Raw genomic sequence first — 24,887 nt, forward strand, 5'->3', positions numbered from 1 at the left:
AACAAACAGTTGTCGAACTCGCAACTTGGCCCTCACGTCACTGTTGACAACATCTGATTGTGTTTAACGTGAGATCCTTAACAGCTTAACTCAACGGTGCTCAAAAGCACAACGGATCAATACAATGCGTCAATCAGCGCCCTGAAAATTGGGTAAGCATTTTCAGTACCAATTGGCAGTCTGGCATGGGCACACTAACAACCTTGGTAAGGTTCGAGGCCCATCTAAAACCTCTGCCGTACTTTGGGCCCGGCACCCGGTTGCAATGCAATTCCACATTCGACTGACAAAGTCAGTTCTTCCCGCGATTTGGGTTTTAACCACAGCCACCACGAATCTCGACAAAGGGCCAAACCCAATGAGCACACTGGAGTTACCTCCAGGGGCTACTGCTCCCCGTGGTACCAGATTAAAGTCTTTGGTATGACCTTGTAGCCGAAGCTACGTCCAGTTGAGCTTCCATACAGCTCTGGACTGGTGGCCAGGATCTTAGTCGCCTCTTACGACAGACATGCCTTACCGCGGGTATATTCGGTTTCCCCTCGAACCCGGAGGGGTCCTCCCGTAGCCGCAGGGGGACGTCACTGTTGACAGTCATAACTTTGAAGTCGTAGATAATTTCATTTATCTTGGAACCAGTGCAAACACCTCCAACAATGTCAGCCTGGAAATCCAACGCAGGATAAATCTTACCAATAGGTGCTACTTCGGACTGAGTAGGCAATTGAGAAGTGAAGTTCTCTCTCGACATACAAAAACCAAACTCTACAAGTCACTCATCATCCCTGTCCAACTATATGGTGTAGAGGCATGGACGATGACGATATCTGATGAGGCGGTGTTACGAGTTTTGGAGAGAAATGTTCTGCGAAAGATTTAAGGTCCTTTGTGCGGCACGCTGTGATAACTTAGCTATAACCTCGTAAGCGTTGTCAACGCAAGTAAAGAAGATATACACACAAATATTAAAGATAATTTGATACACTTACCAGCACCATCCAAAAGAATGTTATCTGGCTTGATATCCCTGTTGAAGATATAGAAAATACAAAGTATAGAGACTTATTAGTGCATACACATAGTGTTTTTATAATGAAATGGACTCATTTCACGCACCTATGCACCACTCTTTGCTTCTGCAAGTATTCTAAAGCACTTCCCAACTCACACACTAATAAGGCAACACTTTTTTCGCTGAATTCCACCTGAAAAAATATTAATAAATTCAAGAATATTGTGCCGTTAACATATACATATGCAAAAAAAGGATCTCTACATACATACATATATACATACTTAGAGCTTAGGCAAATATTTCTTGAGACGGGGTCGGTATGTTAATAGTGTCGGTATCCATTATACTAATCGTATATAAAAGTGTGTGTATGTACTAGGTATCTATGAATATACACATGACTATCAAATCATAACTTCAGTGTGTTGAAAGTGCTCTTTAGCCATATATGATTTAGTAAGGATATGAGTGTGTATGCACTTGAGTGTTTGCTACTTTAAAATAAATATATCATGTACAACTTATATGTATGTATCATATTCCCATACATATATATATATATAAATATATTAATACGTGTATACATATGTATATATTATAAATAATTGCACTCACCCGATTCTGTAGATGATACCTTAAATCACCGCCAGTCAGCAAATCACACACCATAAATAAATCCTCCTCATCTGGATTGACCGAAGTAGCAAATGGCAAAAGTGAAAATATTTACATACATATATGTACATATATAGGTATATATGAGTATATGCATATTAGAAAATTATAACAGAACTGAAAGCTAACCAATATTTACGAATATATGATTCACAAGGTGTATGCGCTTATAATCAAGGTTGAATATATTCACAGTTATGCATTGAATGAGAGAAATTATGGAAACTTTTTACATAGTAGAATAAGTGCATATATACATACATACGAGGGTGAATCGATATGTACATAACCCAAAACTCAGCCGATAGGAAAATCTTCGCCTTCTTCAAAGCAGGTTTACCGAGTGAGTCCACTGTTTCTACAGCATTCTAGTGTTTACCAGCTGATCCATATTTTGTCGAGGCATTGAAACAGCGTTCAACACTGCTGTAACCACCTTCTCATCTGTGCATTTGCTTCCAAAAAAGAGTATCGAATCACTTTAACACGCAGTCTAAGGTAGTTAGGTAGAGTGGCTGTCTGACGACGCACCTAGGCTTTTAGAACACCCATTGCGAAACCACTGCTCACTTTATTTTCTGCTCTCTGCTTCTGATAAAGTTCTTTAGTACACAAAATTTATCTATGCGACCTCCGAAAGAAAGTCAAGAACTTATACAAAGCTTTGCACTTGTAAAAGATGTTTTATAGACTTATAACTTATAACTCTTCTTCTACTCGTACCTCCAGTCAGCTTCTGTTACTGTTAACACTCCGACTAGAGTTGTTATATCATTCCTTTTGATTTTTAATAATCGGCATGTGAGACCCATATTTCGTTCATGCCAGGTTTGCTTGCTGATTGCGCAAGTTAGGGACCACCGACACTCAGCTATATTCATAACAAGTTTGCCGATTAAATATCTACGCATAAAAGTAGCCAAAGGCTTATAAATTCCCCATTTTCCGGAGTCTAATTGTAGAGTGGTACCTGTTCTGCTTAGTTTACCTGCTTCACAGTTACCTGTGATATAACTATGTCCTGGAGCCCATTTCAGGTTCGTAGTGAAATAGGATAATAATTTCAAAAGAGATCAAGGAGTTATTTGAATATTTTTGATTAAATCCTAAGAGACTCTAGTTATTTCAGAGCCACAGATAACCAGTATATATAATGTCGAGAGCACACTCCTTGTCAGAACAGGAAGGCTTTCCTTAATTTCTGTGATTTCCATTTTACTGTAGACGGAAGGCGATTTTGGTATCTATTTTTGCTGAACAGACCTTACCCTCCACTCGATTACCTTGTTTGGATCTGTCCGTAGAGATCTTTATCTGTGTGAACCTGTCCACCTCTTCCCTTTCTGAAAGGAAGGCAATATTGTGAAACTAATCATCGATTTTTGTCGCGGTCTAAACAAAACTACGAATACGATTTGGTTGAAATTTAGGTAGTAATTGTCTACGAGAATATTCCATCTGATAGTGGATTTTCCTTGAGATAGTAAAGCTATCGGCGCAAGTAATAAAGGAACCATCCTCGTGCTTATTCTTAGACCGAATAGAAATGGTAAAATTATGGTAATTTTTTATATGCGTATACATATGTACATATGTTGGCGATGCGTGAAATGCTTGAAAATGAAGGACATACATATTTACTGTATGCATGAAAAAGTTGATGACCACTTGTGAAATATACTCGCACATTCTGAAAAGTTTACTTGCACTCTAGCTTTTAAACATACTTTCATTCACACGTACGAACTTACCTTGAAATGAAAACCACAGATTCACCAGAAATGGGTGTTCCAGCGAGGCAAGCAATTCCACTTCTTTGATAACACCACCCAGGGCACCACGCGACTCGCACGCCGACCGACTGACATATTTCATGGCATAGAGTATGCCACTATCACGTTTCTGTACGATGCACACCTGTGCGTTTGATTGGTTGGCCGGGAGATGCATATCAAAGCGAGTTGAAAAGTGGAATAAAAGAAAAAACAGAAACCGACATAAGTGAAAAATAATCTTTTGCGGTTGTGTGGAAAATTATGACGAAGACACCAGTTGTGTTAACATTGATAAAGCACATAAACCCACTTTGTTAGCTTGTTAACGGTTCAGAGCGGGTGTCGTTTTAGTTAATCTATATAGAAATCAGTTCTTTAAAGTAAAGTATAAAACTAGTTTTTGAAGAAAAGAACCTGTAGGGTAACGGTATCCTGTTTTTTTGAGTAAAATTAAAAATTTCGCGTTCTTAGCTCTTTAATACAGAGAGTTATAAAGCAATTTAATATTTGTACAATTATAGTCTGATATAATCAGCTATAATAATTCCATGAACTGCTACAACTAATATCCACTTGCGTCTCCGGTCTTGATCCCCTCAAATAGACTGACCGAAAGCACAGTGATAATACTGATTTAGAACTTGCTGACTATGTGTTTAAAACTACATTAATTGCATTCTGCTTCTTTATTGGCGTAGATACCGCTTATAGCCGAGTTTACAACAGCGCGCCAGTCGTTCCTGTTTTTTGCTGTTTGGCGCCAATTGGAGATTCCAAGTTTAGCCAGGTAGTTCTCCACCTGACCTTTCCAATGAAGTGGAGGTCTTCCTCTTCCTCTGCTCCCCCCGGCGGTTGCTGTGGGGAATACTTTCAGAGCTGGATTGTTTTCATACATTCGGACGACATGACCTAGCCAGCGTAGCCGCTGTCTCTTAATTGGCTGAAATAGGTCAATGTCATCATATAACTAGTAGTGCAGCTCATCGTTCCATCGAATGCGGTATTCGCCGTGGGCAATACGCAAAGGATCATACATTTTGCGCAGAACATTACGCTCGAAAACTCGTAACCTCGATTCATCGGATGTTGTCATTGTCCATGCATCTGCACCATATAGCAGGACGGAAATAATGAGTGACTTATAGAATTGGTTCGTCGAGAGAGGATTTTACTTCTCAACTGCCTACTCAGTCCGAAGTAGCACCTGTTGGCAAGAGTTATTCTGCTATGGATTTCGAGGCTGACATTGTTGTTGGTGTTAATACTAGTTCCACGATAGACAAAATTATCTACGACTTCGAAGTTGTAACTGTCAACTGTGACGTGGGAGCTAAGTCGCGAATGCGTCTACTGATTTTTTGATGACAGGAGATATTTCGTTTTTGCCTCTTTCACTACCAGATCCATTTTCTTCGGTTCCTTATCCATTCTGGAGAAAGCAGAACTAACGGCGCGGATGTTGAGGCAAATGATATCAATATTATCGACGTACGTCAGCAGCTGTAAGCTCTTATAAAAGATTGTGCTTTCTTGATTCCGCTCTGCATCTCGAATTATTTGCTCCAGCAGTAGATTGAAGAAGTCGCACCATGGGGAGTCGCCTTGTCTGAAACCACGTTTGGTATCGAACGTCTCGGAGAGGTCATTCCCGATCCTGACGGAGCTTTTGATATTGCTCAACGTCAGTTTACACAGCACAGCAGTCTACACAGCCCGGATACTAAATTTAGACATCGCGACAAAAAGGCAACTCCTTTTCCTGCTCTCGAAGGCGGTTTTAAAATCAACGAAGAGGTGATGCGTGTCCATCCTCTTTTCACGGCTTCAAGCTTATTTCATATCGGTACACTTGGTATAATAATTTATCTGGAAAAAGTATTTTTCGACTTTTATTTTTCGTAAAATTTAACTTTTTAAAACGCCGCCATTTTGTCAGTTTTCGATTATTTTCGACTGTAGGTCTTTGTACGGACAATATCTTATAGTGAGATTGTTTTTTTGAGTTCACTTACGAAAAAGGCCGGAATCATTGCAACTGTGGAGAATCATATTTTTTAGTGCCCTACGATATCGGGTGTAACTCTAAAAATATTTATTTTTTTTTTGTTTTCAAAGATTTTTTTAAATTCTAATAATATGTATAAATATATCCTTACAACTCAAAAACAATTTTTTTAATCGTTTTTGTTAGGCTGTCATACTAGGTGTGCTCTTTAAGTAGTTCAATTAGTTGAGACAATTGGGAACGTATTTAATTAGGCTATTATAAATAGTATCTGATAATCTAAAAAATATGTTTGTGTAATATTCCGTGTTAATAAAATATATAATTGTCAATAATAGTATTTAATTTTTTGGGGAAAAAAATATAATACATTTGTATTTAAATTACTATTTTTTTACGTGACGTAATATATAATACTTGTATTTGACTTACCTTGCCAAAGCTCCCTTTACCAATCGCCCGCAATATTTGAAAATGGTCAAAATTGACTATATGTACAAGCAAATGCCGCCACCATTCATGTAAAATAAAATTGAAAAAATCATTTTTTAAAAACTGAGGTGAAAATGCTGGAAATGTGCTTAGATGTGCTTATTTAGGTAATTGAAGTAAATAGTAATACTGATTACAATGGGGCAAGTTGAACAACTCATCAAAAAGAAACGGGGAATTAAAAAGATTAGACACGAGAAAATAGTGTTCCATCATGACAACGGCCGTACTCTCTAGAATACAGTTCTCATCAGAACACTTTATCGAAATCGGCTTGATACAATTCTTTTGGAATAGAATCCACAAACCAGAAAAATTAATGAAATGATTACTACTATGAGCAAAAAATGGTAAGACTTTTTTCATAATTAAAAAATGTTTAATTTTTTCTTCAAAATCTATGTCGTCTCCCTTGTCCCTAATGCACTTGTGCCAACATCAAATTCCGGAATAGAGCCTTCAATGGCCATAGCGATTCGCTTTAATTTTTTCAGTTGACTCAAAACAGTTTACTTGGAGTGGTCGATTGACCACATGAGCATGGTTTTACTTGGTTTTCGGAACGTAGAGAGACTTTTACTTTACAGGAGAGCATTCGCTTCACTTCCTTCATTTCTACTTGTTCCTCGTATTTTGGCTGTTCATAAAAAGTAGTACTTTTTTAAACTACCTATTGGGATGTAAGAGTAGGTATGAATCTGTAGAAAAAAAGGTGTTGCCAGAAATTTTAGAATATCTCTATATATTCAGTTAATAATTATTTCTAACATGTTTAGGTTTAGAAAATTTGCTAATTGAGTTAAGGTGCTACCTGAAGTCCTCAAGCTTTATGTGTGTGATTGACTTTATATGCTAGGAATAGCCCGTGCTATTAAATTTTGTGTATATTTATTCGAATTTTTAAGTGTGCCAACGATCGTTACAATACTTAGAATGTTTTACAAATAAGTTTGAAATTATACATAGTATAATGCCTCTCAAATTAACCATAGCATAAAGCACATAATGAGAAATTATGAACATATTCACTGAAAAATAATCAATTTCCTTCATAAACACGCCAGACTTACCATCTTCATCGCTGAGAAGACTTGCATCCGATCTGCTCGACGAATTCGCTCCCATGTTGAATATGTATATGTATGGTATATGTTGGTGTAGTAATTTCGTGTTGATTTAAATAAGCGTCGTAAATTTTCCTGCGCTTTACGTTCAATTATTATATTTGTTATATGGAGTTGATTACAATCAATTTGTTAACTAATGCTGACGAAGCGTAATGTGCTACGAGTACATGATTAATGTGTTCGCAAAAAATATGAGTACTTATGGGTATATCCCTTTCAGAGAAAAATTCCGCCTTTCATTCTCAACGGCTGCTCACTGTCAATATGACTATAAGCGAGAACATTAAGGTGAAGTATGTACCGAGGACCAACAGAGTTTCGCACTCTACGTTAAATGTTCGCTGTACCTTCAGTGTCAGAACTATGAACGCTTGTCTTGATTGATGAGTGCGATTAAGCATTGACGCTGCTTCTGGTGATTGAAATATCTTAATTTTTCCGGTGTCTCTTTTTGCTGTCTCCAGATGTATGTATGCTTTATATATACATATGTTTGTATGTTTTTAGTTGGTTTCCGTTTTGACACTTAGTTTTTTAAAACACATTAGCTTGCTATACATATTCCATGTCTCAAAACAGGATATTCCGCATCATATAGCTGAAGTCGCAACTGTAAATACATAAGAAAATAAAGATAAAGATGTAAATATAAAGCGCAGCTTAGCAGTAATGGTGATTGAAATGTCTGTGATGGCATTACTGCTTGGGAAAAGTTCTACATATGCATAAAGTTATCATTAAGTTTAGATTTATTTAAAATCAAATTTGAATCTGACTGGTGAATGTAAACCAAATATAGTTTTCCTATATTGGTACGAGCTCTTTTATGTAGATTCGATTTTTATCTCCATGTGCCTATTAGTGTGTGTTTTTGGCAGGTGGCCTTTTTCAACGAGAAAATTTCCATTTGGAGCATGGCTACGGAATAATTGATAATATTGCAGAAATGTTTTGCGCGTCTACTTTATCATCAAAACAGGTATTTGAACAGCACAAAGCATTCAGTGAAGATCGTGAAGTCATCGAAAACTTGCCACTTCTATTAATGACGAGAAATTGAATTATTGCTGATCTTCTTTTTTGCAGCCAACTTTTGCACTTAACTTGAAAAGCGTTTGTTTGCAAACAAAATCTTAAATTTTTTGGAATAGCTTTTGTTTGGTGCCTTATCGATGATGGAAGATCGAAAATAGCATTTTCGGCAAATTCTACCGCTTTGCTATCTTCTTCTTCTTTACTGGCGTAGACACCAGCGTAACCGCTGTCTTTTAATTCGCTGAATTATGTGAATGTAGTCGTATATATCGTACAGCTCATCGTTCCATCGAATGCGATATTCGCCGCCGTGGCCAACGTGCAAAGGACCATAATTCTTTCGCAGAACCTTTCTCTCGAAAACTCGCAACGTCGACTCATTAATTTTTGTCATCGTCCAAGCATCTGCACCATATAGCAGGACGGGAATTATGAGTGACTTATAGAGTTTGGTGTTTGTTCGTCGATAGAGGACTTTACTTCTCAATTGCCAACTCAGTCCATAGTAGCACTTGTTGGCAAGAGTTATTCTGCGTTGGATTTCGAGGCTGACATTGTTGTTGCATTTAATGCTGGTTCCAAGCTAGGAGAAATTATCTACGACTTCGAAGTTGTAACTGTCAATAGTGACGTGAGAGCAAAGTCGCAAGTGCGACAACTGTTTGTTTGGTGACAGGAGATGTTTCGTTTTGCCCTCGTTCATTACTTTGTTTTGTTTCCTTACTCTTTATGGAGAAAGCAGAACTAATGGCGCGGTTGCTATCAATATCATCGGCATTTGCCAGCAGCTGTACACTCTTATATGTAGATAATGGGACCTTCTCTATTTAGTTCTGCAGCTCGAATTATTTTCTCCAGAAGTAGTAGAAGTCACATGAAAGAGGGTTACTTTGTCTGAAACCTCGTTTGGTATCGAACGGCTCGGAGAGGTTTTTCCCGATCCTGACGAAGCTTTTGGTGTTGCTAGGATTAATTTCGAAGATTGACATATGTGTTCTTAATGTTTTTACAAAACAAAATTTGCTTCGTCGTATAAACGACTGTGATTTGCTTATCAACCATCAAAAAATGATTAATTTTTGAAGCATATTGTTACTAGCGCCGAAAAGTGGGCTGTTTTTAAGAATGTGAAGCTCAACATCTAAAGAAGATGAACCAGATCAAATCACTTCGAAGGCCGGTAGTCACAAAATGGTTATGTTGTTTGAATTTCAGGGGATCGTTTATTTTGAGTTTTTGCCCGACAATATCACGATTAATTTTGAACTGTACTGTAATCAACTGAACTAATTGAGAGATGCACTCAAACAGAAGAGTCTAAAATTGATGAATAGGAAATGTGTAGTGCTCCATCGCTTAATGAGAGACCACATACAAAGTTGGTGACTCGTTAAAAGCTTTAAATTTACTTATTTACACAAATACATTTTACATCTGGACCTTCAACAATTCGAAAGATTCCAACTGAGATAAGTGTTTTCATTGTCCTTTGGACGAATTAAGATAATTGAATCATTGTGGTTCCAATGGAATTGTGCAGACAAAATAAATATGTTGAATTACAAAATGTACTTACTTGACTCTGATACTCGTATATTTTTTAGGGTATTTGAAAGCTGCGAAGTGATATTTCAGAACTAAAGTGATGATGTGAAGGCTATTGCGTAGCAATGTTGAAAACTTTAATCGTTGGCAGCCAACAATTTGCGGTCAATCGGCTTTGTAGAAGCTTCAAATTACTACTATTCTCCCTTTCTTTATGGTAACGTGTGTCACTACAAGCACTTGTAATATATAAATTTATTTGGGCATCACGAAAGAAAAAAAAACACCACAAAATACCTTAAAATAATCTTGCGGGGCTTGTACTAATAAGTGAAATTACATTTACAGTTGTTTGTACTACTATGAACGAAAAATAGTAAGACTTTATACATAATCTAAAAACTGTTAATTAATTCTTCAACATCTATGTCGTCCCCCTTGGCCCCAATACACTTGTGCCAAAGTTTTTTCCAATTTCCCGAATAGTTTTCAATGCGCATAGCGACTCACGTTTAATGTCTTCAATTGACTGATAGTCGTTTGAGTTTGCTGAATAGCCAGAAGTTACACGAAGCTAAATCAGGCTCACCGATATTGAAAATTTGACAAAAACTCACTCAAAGAGTTAATGCAGAAAGACGGTGCATCTTAGTGGTGCAAAAACCAGAGTTAACGGCTCATAATTCCGTTCTCTTTTTACGAACAGCTTTCTGCAAACGACGCATAACCCTCTAATAGTATTTTTTATTGACAGTTTGCCGGTCGGAAGGAAATCGGAGTGCACCACACCTCCCGAGGAAATCGAGGAAAACTGTCAACATAGCCTTGATTTTTATCCTGCTTTGACGTGGTTTTATCGGGCTCGGCTCACCTTTGTCAAGATATTCGGCCAATTGATCGTCTGTTTTTGGATTGTAAGCATAGATCGAAGACTCAATACTTCCGGACATCGTGGTGTCGAAAGGCATTGTTTCACAGACGTTAACGCGACGCTGTTTTTCGAAAAAAAAAATTAGTGGCTTTGGAACCAATTGCGCATTCACTTTTCTTAGGTTCGAATGATCTTTCAAAATAAGTTTCACTGCTCTTTCCGCTATTCCAACGATGTCAGTGAGATCTTTGATTGTTAATCATCGATCCTCATGCACCAATTCCTTTATTTTGTTGATGTGTTGATCATCAATTGACGTTGATGCTCGTCTTGTACGTAGTTCGTCGCCAACGCGTTTACGACCCTTTTTGAATAATTTGTACAAATCAAAAACACTCGTAATAAAGAATTATCACCGAAGGCCTTTCCAACATTCCTCTATGTACATACATAATACAGCAGTAATTCATTGCGTTATTAACAAAAATATTAATATTTTCGTTGCAGTTTCGTTTTTGTAAACTAGACGGCATTGGGCTACCAATAATAGGAAATTTTTTGTACATATTCTTATCGGCTGCAACGCCAAGATAATTACATAAGCGCTGTGTAACTATAAAAATATCTTTCCCATAATAAACAACCGTTAAATTTCTGCAATTTGTTCTTAATAAAAGTAACATTAAAGCATGCGCGTCATAACATTTGTAAACATGTAAGCCATCAATGATATAAACATTATTTACTCAAAATTCTTATAAATACAGAAAAAAAGCAAAAGTTGAATGCCTTAAAGCGGTAAGCAGTGGTGTGTTGCTTGCCTGAAACTGGCTTTAGCAATACAAAGTTGTGAAATTTTTTCATTCTGACGTTGAAGTGAACCCAAAACGCTCAAAGTTATGATATATGATAATTTGATTGTTTTCTTTAGGGCAAATAATGCGCCTTTTACAAGTTTCTAAGTATGTGCCGGAAATTAAATGGTTCCTGTGCAAAATGGTCAGCTCAACAAAAAGCTTGATAGGACGGAGGGATGAAAATTCTAATCTGTTGAAATTAAGGGTTGCCAGAAACATTGCTGGAAACATTGCACAAGAAAGAGAAGTGAGAAGAATTTAATTTATATTTTTTTTAAGTTGTTTAGCATATACCAGGACAAATATTGCTCAGAAATTTCCATTTGTCCTTCGTTATTAAATATACATCAATCAACGTCAATAAAATAAGAATAACTTTTAACCTGCAGCAGATAAAAAATAAGTATTTCCCCAGGTAGCAAATAAACCAAAGTTTCATATTTTTTCTTTTCTCAAGAAAATCTAACCAAATTGAAAGCACTCTACATATACAAGTAGTATGTGTTTGAGCACGTATTAAAAAAACTTTGAAATGCCCAAAAGAATTTCCAAGTTTTGTTAGTGTACAATAAGGGACTTATGCCTATACCTAAGTAAACACAATTTATTAAGAACATATACACAAGTTGTAGTGTCAAAAGCGTCATACTTACCGTCGATAAGCCAAACTTTAGCTCAGTTTTAAACAAGAATGACGTCTGAACACACTGTCAAACTGAGTTCGTGAATTCGTGACAGGCGCAAATGAAATTTTGTAAATATGTCAGCTATGCGTTCACGTTATGCATATCTACATACATAATAGTATACACACTTACATACATACATTACATTATATATGTATATCTATATACAATATATAGTTTATATATAGGGAACACTTAACCCCCAAAGGAAAAATATTTTAAAACAACCTTAGTGGAAAATTGTGAAGAGTGAAATGGCAAAGCGTTCTGCGCAACAATTAAAATTTTGAAGGAATTGGAAAAAATTTTTATCTCAACTAATATGATAAGTTTGACGCCTTCGCAAACTACTGATGTAGTAAAAAGAAAATAAGTATAACTTACAAAGACATTTTAAATGGAAAAATCAAAGAGACCTTCTTTGTAATGTCAACAATTTGTATTCTTGCTTTGGATGTAAAGACAGTAAAAAAATTATATTTATAAAAATGCGAAAAATTTATATGCTTTTGGAACCGTTAAAATAAAAAAGTAAGATCTTTTTTTGTTTTTTAAGATAAAACTGACACTTCGGTGGATGGCAGCGAAAAAATCAACAAGGGAAATAACGTATACTATATATACATACGGGTTTATAAGAAGTTTCCATCCGATCCATATTTACGTTGGACTTTTTCATCTCAGGTTTTTCCAGCCAGCCCAAAAATATCAATATTGTCTTTTGAATAACAAACGGCAGTTCTAACGGAAGCACTTTCTTCAGTTGTCATATGGCAACTAAAGCAAACCTACAAAGTAAATATACCACAAGCGTTCATAGATAGCATTTTTGCTAACAACACACCTGTGCACACAATAATTCAAAGCTGGCTTATCAGGCAACCATACATTCATATACAAGAGTATATTCATAATATCTTAAATTTACTAGAACCAAAAATAATATTACGTACAATTATATAATATACCCGCTGAAAACTTTTTCGAGGTACAAACTATTACTTCATATGTGGAAATAGTAATCTTTAATGTATTAAATCGGAAATTTTTTGAATTGTCTTAATTAAGGCTTCAGCATTTCAAATTTCTTACATAATTATAAAATTATAATCTGCTTTAGACCTTTAGTCCTTGTAAAGGGTGTTTTTTAGACGTGATTTGCCATTTCGTGATGAACAGGCTTACTTAGGAACAACATTCGGTGAATGGACCCGAAACGTGATGACCATCAATCCCGATTTTGATAAGAAAATTTTGGAAACAACAATCTTTACATTCTAAATGTTTTATTTTCTATTAAACATTTTCTGGAAGATTTGGGAAAACATATAAAGTGGACCTGAAGGTTTATTACCTTTAATTGCACTTATAATATGGATACAGCAGTAGCAGTTAAAGTTATTTATTTACAATTAAAGTTTTGAAGCTTTTGCTAAAACAGCGAAGAGTCATCGAGTCCTTTAGCTCTTTAATCCACTTGTCATATTTTTGCACCGAAAGTTTTTTTAGTAGGCGATATGATAATTAAAATATTTAATCATTCAAAAGGTAGAACTTAAATTACTCAAAAAAATTATATTTGAGAAATACACAAATATTATCAAACCAACATCCTTTCGATTTATTTCAAGTGGTGCCCAAGATACTGAGTACAATCCAGATCAAAGACTAACTTAAATATTTCTTATCAACTGAAAAGTTATGTCCATTCACACCTGTTTATTGTTTCTTAAGTCAAAAAATTAAATCAACACGACAGCAGTTATACTCATTTATTCTACTATCCCAATTAAGAATAAATTTTTTACCTGTAATCAAAAATTTTAAAATTTCGAGTTCTGCCACTTTTGTGTTTAAATACATACATATATCAGCTTTTAATTCCGAGCGTTATATGGTTTTAAGTACCAACTTTACTATAAAATACAACCAATGCTTCGAGTAAAACACATTTGCAATATTTTCTTCGCCTAAACACGACGTGTATTTGCGATAGTAATTAGAAATGGTGACTCTGAAGTTTGCTCTTTTAACTATTTGTGCTATATGCGCATTCCTTTCACTACCAAATGAGGTAAAATTGTAAAACAGTTGTTTTTGAGAAGAAAATTATACATTTATATCGTCACATTTTTTTTTATTTTTTAATTTTCAATTAATTTAGTCGTTAGCTTTTGGTGAAGCTACTAAGCTCAGTGGTGACGAATTGACAGCTGCTGTAGGTACTCTTGAGACGGCTTTAAGTAAATTGAGTACTGGAGATGGTCCCAGTTATAAGTAAGTTCCCTAAACGCTTCTAAAATAAATCAAATTTCATTGTTTTTGTTTTCAATTAAATGGTATACAAATCATTTATTATGTCTCTAATTGAAAATCATTTACAAAAAAAGCTTTTCTTCTTTGTACTTAATATTTAAACTGAAAACTAGGATTTCAAAGGTGAACTCAGCCAGCAAGCAAGTAGTGGCCGGCATTTCGTACAGGTATAATGTGGATCTCACTGATGAAGATAAGAATGTTAAGAATTGCAATGTTCAAATCTGGTCGCGACAGTGGTTGAAAAACGGCAATCAAGTTACAGTCGTTTGCAGTGGTGCAAATGCGGTTAAGTTTAATTATTAAAACTGACAAATATACTAGAGTACACTAACACACAGCTTTAATAAATTACCAAGTAAAACTGATATCTCACTTGAAGAAATCTCAAATATGTGTTTGTATCAAGATTCGTTTACATACTTTATAAGTTAGTGCTGTGTTACTGTCAGCAAAAACATATTATCCTGATGGAAAAACTATAAGCTAAGCACTGAAACAAAATATACTTGTAGAAGTGTAATTTGGCACAGAGGATTGCAGTAGCAAGGAGCGCTTGTGGGCTGATAATCACATATCTTAAGACCTGCTCTACCGATTGCTACCGGTGCAACACATTCCTCTAAGATTCTTATTTCCCTGTGCGAAATCGGACTGCTACCTTGTCTGTGGGTAGTAGGAACACAATTTTAAATTCCACTTGATTCGTTTATTTTTCTGTATACAAATGAATAGCAATAATACAATAATCCCTTTAGAGTATTCCACTTTATGACCAAAAATTGTTAGAACCCAATAAAAACTGTTCAAGCCCCTAGGTTTGTATCCCAGTACCTATAGCTGACCGCAAATATTGGTCAATGTATGAGATATAAAACTGAAATTTAGGAGTAATCTTTCCTTAACAATGGTATGTTTGTGTGTCAGGAATGGGTTGAATCTTGTTAATTCTTCCCTTAGCTCCTATGTACCTTACTTAAGGATTTTCGAACTTGCAGGTAAACTTATTATGAAGATTTTCGAACTTCGAGGTGACTTTGTACTGCACACATCGGCCAATATGTGAGTTATCCCAATGAAAATAAGAGAGCGTGTTTTTCTTATAACAGTGTGTCTTTATGCCTAAAATAGATAAATTTGAGCGAAAACTTGGCCTAGGCCCTATATAACTAATATCAGGATTTTCGATTATGATTACTCTATATGAATTTTTTACACCCGAAAGTATTTCACCGGCTTTGATTTATGCTAGTTACAAGCGTATAAAATGTTTGTTTGCACCCGAACTTAGCCCTTCCTTACTTACTGTATACGTCTGTATACTGATATATGTATATATAGAGGTATACCTAAAGTGAAGCTGATGAACCTTCATAATTTTATTAGCGCCTGTCACGAATTCACGAACTCAGTTTGTTGTTTATTCAGCTTGTCGACGGTAAGTATCACGCTTTTGAACCCACAATTTGTGTATATTTTCTTAATAATTTACTTACATAGGTATAGGTACAAGTCTCTTATTGTACACTTACAAAACTTGGAATTTTCTTTTGGGCATTTCAAAGTTTCTACAATGCAAGTTCAATCTGTGCTATATGTAGAGTGCTTAAAATTTGGTTAGCTTTTCTTGAGAAAAGAAAATATATGAAACTTTAGTTTATTTGTTACCTAGGGAAATACTTATTTTTTATCCGCTGCAGGTTATAAGTTATTCTTATTTTATTGACGTTGACTGATGCATATTTAATAAGAAAGGACTGCTAAACATTTCTGCGCAACATTTTTATTCTTATATACTAAACAATCGCATATATATATTTTACACATAACTTAAAAAAAATATAATTGAAATTCTTCTCACTTTCTTTCTTGTGCAATGTTTCCAGCAATGTTTCTGGCAACTCTTAGCTTCAACAGATTAGAATTTTCATCCCTCCGTCCTATCAAGCTTTTTGTTGAGCTGACCATTTTGCACAGGAACCATTTAATTTCCGGCACATACTTAGGAACTTGTAAAAGGCGCATTATTTGGCCTAAAGAAAACAATCAAATTATCATATATCATAACTTTGAGCGTTTTGGGTTCACTTCAACATCAGATGAAAAAATTCCATAACTTTGTATTGCTGAAGCCAGTTTCAGGCAAGCAACACACCACTGCTTACCGCTTTAAGGCATTAAACTTTTGCCTTTTTTCTTTATTTATAAGAATTTTGAGTAAATAATGTTTATATCATTGATGGCTTACATGTTTACAAATGTTATGACGAGCATGCTTTAATGCTACTTTTATTAAGAACAATTGCAGAAATTTAACGGTTGTTTATTATGGGAAAGATATTTTTATAGTTACACAGCACTTATGTAATTATCTTGACGCTGCATTTCCCATCATTGGTAGATGACGCTGTCTAGTTTTCAAAAATTTAACTGCAACGAAAATATTAATATTTTTGTTAATAACGCAATGAATTACGGCTGTATTATGTATGTACATAGAAGTAAAAACCACTTCTACTGGGTGTTAGTTGCTTAGTCGAATATACATAAATCTAAACGTAAACGGTCGACAAACATCCATAATATTATATTTCTTGGGAAAAAATAGTAAGACTTTTTAATTTAAATTTCACGCAAAAAACCCAGTCGTCGAAATATTTTTTTTCTAGGTTTGTGCGACTGTCAGTGACACCTATCTCAAACGTATCATCAAAATAATGATTAGTCTTTAGTATATGCATGTCTTTCTGTGGTACATAAAGTGCATTCGATTTTTACAACGAGTGAAATTATTCAACAAAGAAGTTTCATTAAATTTTGTGTGCGGAATTTATGATGTCGAAACGTTTAGAATGTTCGAAAGGCCTTCGGTAATAATTTTTTGTCGCGAGCAAGTGATTTTGATTAGTACAAATTATTCAAAAAGGGTCGAACGCGTTGACGACGAACTACGTCCAGGACGGCCATTAACATCAATTAGTGATCAAAACGTCAACAAAATAAAGCAACTGGTACTTGAGGATCGATGATTAACAATCAGAGGTCTCACTGGCATCGTTGGAATATCGGAATGAATAGTAAAACTCATTTTGAAAGATCATTCGAGCCTAAGAAAAGTGAATGAGCGGTTGGTTCCAAAATCAATAATTTTTTTTAAACAGCTTCGCGTTAACGTCTGTGAAACATTGCCTTCCGAATACCACGATGTCATGAAACGTTGAGTCGTGGATCTTTGCTTACGATCCGGAAACAGACAATCAATCGGCCGAATATTGTGGAGAAAGTGAGCCGAAGCCGAAAAAAACACGTCAAAGCAGGTCAAAAATCAATGTAATATTGACATTTTTCTGCGATTATCGAAGTGTGGTTCATTTCGAATTCCTTCTGACCTCCTAAATTTTCAACAGAAATACTATTTGATGCGCGTCGTTTGCGCGAATCTATTCACAAGAGCGACCGGAATTATGGACCGGCAACGGCAAAGCTTAAGATATTATAATTCATGGGGGATTGAGGTAACCCCGACGTAGCTGGTAACCCTTAAATGCAATCCACATATCAACCGTTTTGCTACAAAACTTCTTTTATACGAAATAAAATCTACATCAACGATGACAAGAGAGGCAGAGAGTTTTGAAGTAGCCGCGAAGTAAGCAAGACGCTCGACGAAAAGACGTGAATACAATTCTATTAACTTTTCTTTAAATCTTTAATCTAAATTGTAAATAATTTTTAAATAACTTTTACTCTTAATTAAAACTTTGTAAAATCTAAAACTATTCGTTTACTTATTGATTAAACGGATTATACAAGCGTGATTAAAAGCCCTACAATAATGCAAATTTCTGTAAGAGTAAACGATTGGATATTTTAAATTTTCCAATACTAAGTAGAGATATTGAACTTGCTAAATAGTTTTAACAATTCCAACCTTAATTATTGGTGATTTCGATTAAATTCCAGTGTTTTCAAAGTAAGTTGTGTATATTTTTCCAACCAAACTATCGGTTGTGTTGTTGCATTAACCATAAGCAAACAATGTTGCTGCTGGCAACAAATACACAAAACCGAATTGAAAGCACGGAATTGTAACTTTTATAGCAAAGTAAAAAGTTTTTCAATTCCATTTTCAACTCAGAACTATTTCCACTTATATGACTGCCTGCAATATAAAAGTTATGTACGTTACTGTAAAATATTTTGCTTATCTCTAAGCCTTTCACGTTTGTTGCGTGCACACAAAGTCTACAATATTGACTGTTTACGCAGAACTTTTTCAACAACGTCGATAAAACTATTGCCAAAATATTTCACATACACCTAAATGTTGATTTTGTGTAGGCTTTTGGATGTTTACTTTACTCGTGCTCATTCACCGTAACCTCAAAACACTCTTTGTGGTGAAATATATTACTGTCACTTTCGGCGTAAAAATAGGCGATTTCTCAGAATGTAAAAAAGTTGTAAATAGTTACATACATGCAAACACGCATGAAATTGGGCATAAAAAGTGAATTTACACTCAACCCTGTTTGGCGTGACATAGCTACGTTAAAAGGTAGGTAAATGGGGGTAAGGGAATTATTGGCTCGATTCAACCCATTTTTCACATACAGACATACCATTGCTAGAGAAGGATTATCACTTAATTTCATTTATATATCGCACACATTGAGCAATATTTTCGATCAAAAGTCAATTATGGTACCTAGGGGCTTGATCATTTCTGAGACTTGAATATTTCTGGTAGGATTTTTGATCATACTTGTAAGATAGCTTAGACTACGACAACGAAATCGTAATTTATTTTGTACTAAGGAACCCATATACAAAGTATCAACTTTTCTCGTCAATCTGAACATTTATATAATGTATAGATAGAAGCCTTCGTCATCTACCTCGATTAGTTTTAGGTGATACGTATAACCGTTAGGTGAACAAAACTATGTATTATACTCTGTAGCAACATATTGCAAGAGTATAAAAATATGTGAATCATACGTTGGTACTTCTGAGCAACCTATTTCCTAAGCCTAAAAGCAAAATGTATTCATGCTTACACAATGCCTACTTAAGTGCATTTACTCTTACTTTTACTGACATCGACAACATCCGCACTTAAGCCACCACTTATTGAACATGTAGGACTAATTCCACAACAGTAACTTTTGATGTTTCCTGCTGTCATTTTTGACTCGAATGGGTGTTGCACTTCAGCAACTTTATGTATATATATACATATATATACTATATATTCTCAGAAATCACATAATATATAAGTGCCTACTTATTTGTGTATGTTTACTATAGTAACTGTAACAGTAATAATAACTGTACTATTATCTACTTTCATATGTAGGTATATTCTTCAAAAATATCGCCTGCGTTGACTAAGGCTAACGATATAATGCAATGCTTGCAGTTCCTATTATATATCACGTATACGTCATGGTGGCACATCTGATAAATGTTGAAAATTGCTAATTATATTCCAAGCTGCACTGAGCATTAGTAATATTAATTAACTATTAATCATAATTAGATAATCACTAAGTTCTAATTACAGAGGGTAAATTTCAACCCAGGAAGTGAGTCAAATAGAAAGGAATGGGTTAGAATAATAAAGTAATCGTTGAAACTCATATTTTGGCTACTTTTTTTTTAGTTTTTATTGTTTATAATGAGAATCTATATAAAAAAAATCTTTTTGTAAAGTGCCTGCTTTAGCAATTTTACAAAATTAATTAAATTAGTCCAACTGGGCGTATACGTAACATGAAATCGATAGTCATTGTAGCTCTTATTAAATTTCGTATATTGCTTTTAATTTTTATCTCAACCCGATGGAGCATTATTGAAAGTCTGTATACGTATTATGTTTACGTTAAATGGATATAAACAGAGGCACGTATATTAGGAAATAAATGACAAATTAAATAACAAAGCAGTGTTTGTACATTGCAAACATGTAAACCAACCGATGTTTTCCACATTTTGAATATGTTTTTTACATTCCAATGGCGAGAAATACCATTTAAATTTTATTTCTTACTGTTGACATTTTTGTTAATTCTCTACTCCCCTTCCTTCTTTTTCAATTTTGTCAATAATGAAGCAGACTTTGAAGAGACTTCATGCAATTTATTGCATTTATCAGCAGGAAATATTCGAATCCTGCCTTAGCTTAAATATGTAGAAAAAATTAAAATATGCCACCACCCATTTTAATATATATTTACTATATTTTTTTAAGAAACAAAATTATTTGTGTTTGATATGTTTACTTTTATTTATATTAAGGCTTTTGTTTTTTTGTTATTAAAGACATAAGAAAACTCAGCCTCTGGAATTTTTTTATGACTTTGGCAATGAAAACAGTTAAGAGTGGAACTTTGTTTGTCGGCAATTTGGTATTATTAGCTCAGAGAATAAATGTCAGTGTCAGAAACTTTTTCTTTTTTCACGTAGAAGTATATACGTGTATATGTGTGCATAAACATGATGTTCAGTATGAATGATTTACATTTATTTTTTTTTTATAAAATTAATTTTACATAATTGATTACACTGGTTGAAACATAATTTGTGACATGAAAATTCTTAGGTGTTTCTAATGCAGTTTGATACCCTTAAGTCAAATCAAATTAAACAGAATTTTTCTATCACCCACAGATATTCTGTAACCTACATCTTTAGATTTTACAATACTACTGTGATCAAATTGAAAGGTAAATTAACTTGAACTGATTTATACTTCGCGTGTTTTTCGAATCGGTAATTTTTTTCTGAAAGTTGGTAGCACTATTAGTCTCATCTATGCTAAATTTCACGTCAAAATATTTATTAGTATTTGAGATACTCGTCGTTTTGTGAGGCTCTAAAAATGAATTCTTCGATTTTTACTATGTCTGATAATGCACCATCTCTTACTGCATTGGTTATTCGTGATCATTTCGCCACATTTTCAACTAATATCGTGCCGCAAATTCGCATGACCACTCCGAGCAGTGGTCAGTACGTCAGGCACTCACTCCGGGACAAAAAAACGTTACCAGTGAACCTCTAGTTGATCCCAAAAAGGTATTGCTACCACCTTTGCATATTAAATTGAGTTTAATGAAGAATTTTGGCAGACAATGGACAGAAATGGAAGAGGGTTCTTGTATCTGAAGCAAAAATTTCCAAAGCGTTAGTGAAGCAAAAATTAAGGAGAGCATATTTGTGGGTCCGCATATAAGATAACTTCTGAAAGATGAAACATTTGAGGAAATGCTCAATGAAATTGAAATACGAGCCTGGAGTGCCTTTAAAAACGTTGTTAAAAATTTTCTTGGAATGTGAAAGTTGACAATTACAAAGATCTTGTCACTGAACTATTTACTGTCTATAAAAAAAATGGTTGCAACATGTCCCTAAAAATTCACTTTCTGGACTCCCGTCTGAATTTTCCCCGAAAATTAAAGTGTAATTAAGAGTAAGCGACGAACATGAGGAACGGTTCCACCAAGGCATTTCTGCTATGGAGAAACGATGCCAAGGAAAGTGGAGTGCCAGTTTGCTTTCCGATTTCTCCTGGACATTGTTAAGGGATACTTCAAAATTAAAATATCGTCGAAAAACATCGACAGTAACAATTTAAGGTACTCTTTGGTTAATAAAATAATACAACAATAATATATCTATCGCTTTTTGTAGATAATTTAATTTTACCATAAAATTGGAACTTTGATGTGTGTCTGATAGATGTGAGAATATTATTTTCTATTAAGCCGGTATAATAATAGTATAAATGTAGTCTAATATTCAATGAACACAATCTTTCTTTATTTGCAAAGAATGTATGCCATTAATTTCAGCAACGACAAGTTAAGATTCAATTTGGATTTTGATAATAAAGCTGATGATTTTGGATTTTTCCTCATTATGTAAATATAACCTAACGTAGAATGAATAGAACAAGACGGTTCGTGCACGCAAGAAGATTTATAGTGGAGGAAACAGCTGTCTATAACTTAACGCGTAGCAACAACCTCCAAAAATTAGCTCCAATTAAACCTATACGGCCCCTTATTAGACCATTAACGTTTTGTACTCATGTGTTGCCCACATTTGCGGTATGAACACATAATAATAATGTGTGTGGTATCTACCTGTTTGGCGACATCAGAACATCTTATTATATTTAAGATTATTGCGTATTCACTACAGACATCTACCTACGAATATGCGAGTACATGAATATATTTGAGTATGTATGCTATATACGAGTGTGCTGAGTTCGTCAGGGTCTCACTAGTCAAGTGTGCATGCATGTACTGTCACACATGCACACAACCGTAATTAGTTTTGGTAGCCCTTATTAAGTGCGTTGAACATCTTCAAATATCCAGTCAAGCACTTGTGTGTTGGGAAATTCTACCCTTGACTTTTTCAGCAGTCTGCGCGAGTAACTTGGTTAATTAATTTAGTTATAAAGTTTCCTTAAATATAATTATAACTCTCTTGTTTAGTGTTTTTGAAGTTAAGTTATTTTATTTTATTGTTTAAATTGAAGAATCTTTATTTGCGTCACATCATACCTATTTCTTGACTGTAAAATTTTAAATTTGATATCTGTTCAAGTCTTACAGACCATCATGTTTAATTAGTAGGGGACTCTATTTAATATTAATGGGATACAATTTTTATAGCAATCGTAACATTTTTTATTATGTGTGTATACGTTTCCGTATGTGTATGAGTATGGTGGTACGAAAAAATGGTGGGATTAAGTCAACTTAAAAGGTAAAGAGTAAAGAAATAAAATTTCATAAACATTAATGATATGTGAGTGTTATAGCAATTACGTGTTAAGCTTAGACAAAGGACATAATTAATATCATTATGTTAATTTTTTTGGGGTATAAAACGAAAAAAGTTAGACACATTCTGAGAAGAAGAAATTTCACATAATATGTAAAATAATTTTGGAACCAAAACCACTTAGTTACAAGTTCGGTATGTGAATGATTTCATACCAGTAGATTTACAAGTATCAACTCCCATCTGGCTGATATTAAGTGTTTTGCTCTTTAATGGACAGGGTGTACGTATCACCTAAAACTAAGCGAGAGAGATATAGAATTATAAATATATAAATGACCAGGTTGACGAGAAAAGCTGAAATCCGGTTGACTGTCTGTCTGCCCGTCCGTCCGTTCTCTAGTACAAAAAAAATTACGAGTTCGTAGATGGACGTAATCGGACCACTGCCATGCCCACGAAACGCCATTAATCGAAAACCTATTAAGGGCCATAACTAAGCAGCAAATTAAGATATAAAACTCTAATTGCACAGGGGATCGCGGTAGTAAAAGGCATCTGAGGAAAAAAATTTTAAAAAGTGGGTGTGGCACCTTTTATAAGTTTAATGTACATATCTCCTAAACTACTAAAGTTACAACAACCAAATTCACACAGCATAATTATTATATCCTATCAACACTGCGAAAATGGATGAAATCGGATGTTAACTACTGTACTATTAAAAACTACGTAAAACGCGATAAGTCAATACCTGATCACGCCAGAGACGTTAAATTTTTCCTCCGAGACTGTAATAGAAGCCTTTATGGGTATCGGTGTGAAAATTAGATGATGGGCGTGGCGACGTCCACTTTTTGGTAAAATTCTCCTATCTCGGGACTCGATTGACCGATTTCGACAAATATTAGTTCATGGCACTCTTTTCATATTTCTACAACACAGTACGAAAATGGACGAAACCAGATAAGAGACATTTTACATATTGCCCAATTTTATTCTCTAACTTTTCAGTACGCAAATCAAGAAGCAATTTGTATAATGAGATAAAACTCTGCATGAATAATTCCTTCAAAGTTTGCCACCTTATGACCAAGCCTTTAGATATCGAATAAGTGGACCCCAGCATCTATAGTTGACTTTTTACCGAAAATATCGGTCACTGTGTGAAAAATAAAATTGAAACCTTTGCTGGCAATAGTATTTCTGTAGATCAAAAAATGGGTTGAATCGGGTCAATACTTCTCGGAGTTCCCACACTTACATAATATAAGTATTTTTGAACTTCCAGATGACTTTATCGTGGATATATCAATCAATCTTTGAGTTATCTCAATGAAATTTTCGGAAAGTATTTTACTTATAACAGTATATTGTGGTGCCTAAAATAGATAAATTTGGGTGAAAATTTGACCTACCCCTCATATAACTATTCCTAGGATTTTCGAACATCCGGCTGACTTTATGAAACCCAGAGTACGTTATTAGTATGTGGATTGAAAATAGTTAATCTTTAATTAAGGTAAAATAAAATCGGGATGATACTAGCCCAACTCATATACTACATACGTATAATGATTTTCGATTTTCTGAGTTATATAGAGTATTTATAATATTACCTAGATTCCGATCCTCTGGTTGCCGTTTTGCATCTTAAGGTATTTACCTGGCGTAGATGATTGCAAC

The 24,887-nt window shown here is 34.7% G+C and overlaps 2 protein-coding genes across 5 annotated transcripts in view; one reads left to right on the top strand and one right to left on the bottom strand.

Annotated features, from left to right (window-relative positions):
* Nucleotides 1–24,887, bottom strand: part of LOC120777108 (serine/threonine-protein kinase 32A) — a 79,915-nt gene that overhangs the window by 6,627 nt on the left and 48,401 nt on the right. For all 4 annotated transcript variants that reach the window (XR_005705478.1, XR_005705479.1, XR_005705476.1 and 1 more), the window contains exons 2-7: nt 7,033–7,699; nt 5,903–5,958; nt 3,442–3,607; nt 1,631–1,701; nt 1,117–1,205; nt 990–1,027 (exon numbers count right to left, since the gene is read on the bottom strand). Coding sequence is in view for 1 of the 4 variants with exons in the window: in XM_040108252.1 (XP_039964186.1) it covers nt 990–1,027; nt 1,117–1,205; nt 1,631–1,701; nt 3,442–3,607; nt 5,903–5,958; nt 7,033–7,087 (475 nt within the window). In the remaining 3 variants the exon portion in view is untranslated. The remainder of the gene's footprint in view (nt 1–989; nt 1,028–1,116; nt 1,206–1,630; nt 1,702–3,441; nt 3,608–5,902; nt 5,959–7,032; nt 7,700–24,887) is intronic.
* LOC120777121 (sarcocystatin-A-like) lies at nt 14,052–14,765 on the top strand. Its single transcript, XM_040108269.1, has 3 exons — nt 14,052–14,157; nt 14,248–14,360; nt 14,513–14,765. Exons 1-3 carry the CDS (start codon nt 14,089–14,091, stop codon nt 14,703–14,705), a joined length of 375 nt encoding a protein of 124 aa, XP_039964203.1. The 5' UTR covers nt 14,052–14,088; the 3' UTR covers nt 14,706–14,765.

Source organism: Bactrocera tryoni, chromosome 1 (genome assembly GCF_016617805.1).
Source record: "Bactrocera tryoni isolate S06 chromosome 1, CSIRO_BtryS06_freeze2, whole genome shotgun sequence".
Lineage (NCBI taxonomy): Eukaryota > Metazoa > Arthropoda > Insecta > Diptera > Tephritidae > Bactrocera > Bactrocera tryoni.

Bases quoted from the DNA above. Each gene is read 5' to 3' on its own strand.
- LOC120777121 (XM_040108269.1), top strand. From the start codon at position 14,089: ATGGTGACTCTGAAGTTTGCTCTTTTAACTATTTGTGCTATATGCGCA. The intron at 14,158-14,247 runs GTAAAATTGTAA...CAATTAATTTAG, and splicing joins TCCTTTCACTACCAAATGAG to TCGTTAGCTTTTGGTGAAGC. The intron at 14,361-14,512 runs GTAAGTTCCCTA...ACTGAAAACTAG, and splicing joins GGAGATGGTCCCAGTTATAA to GATTTCAAAGGTGAACTCAG.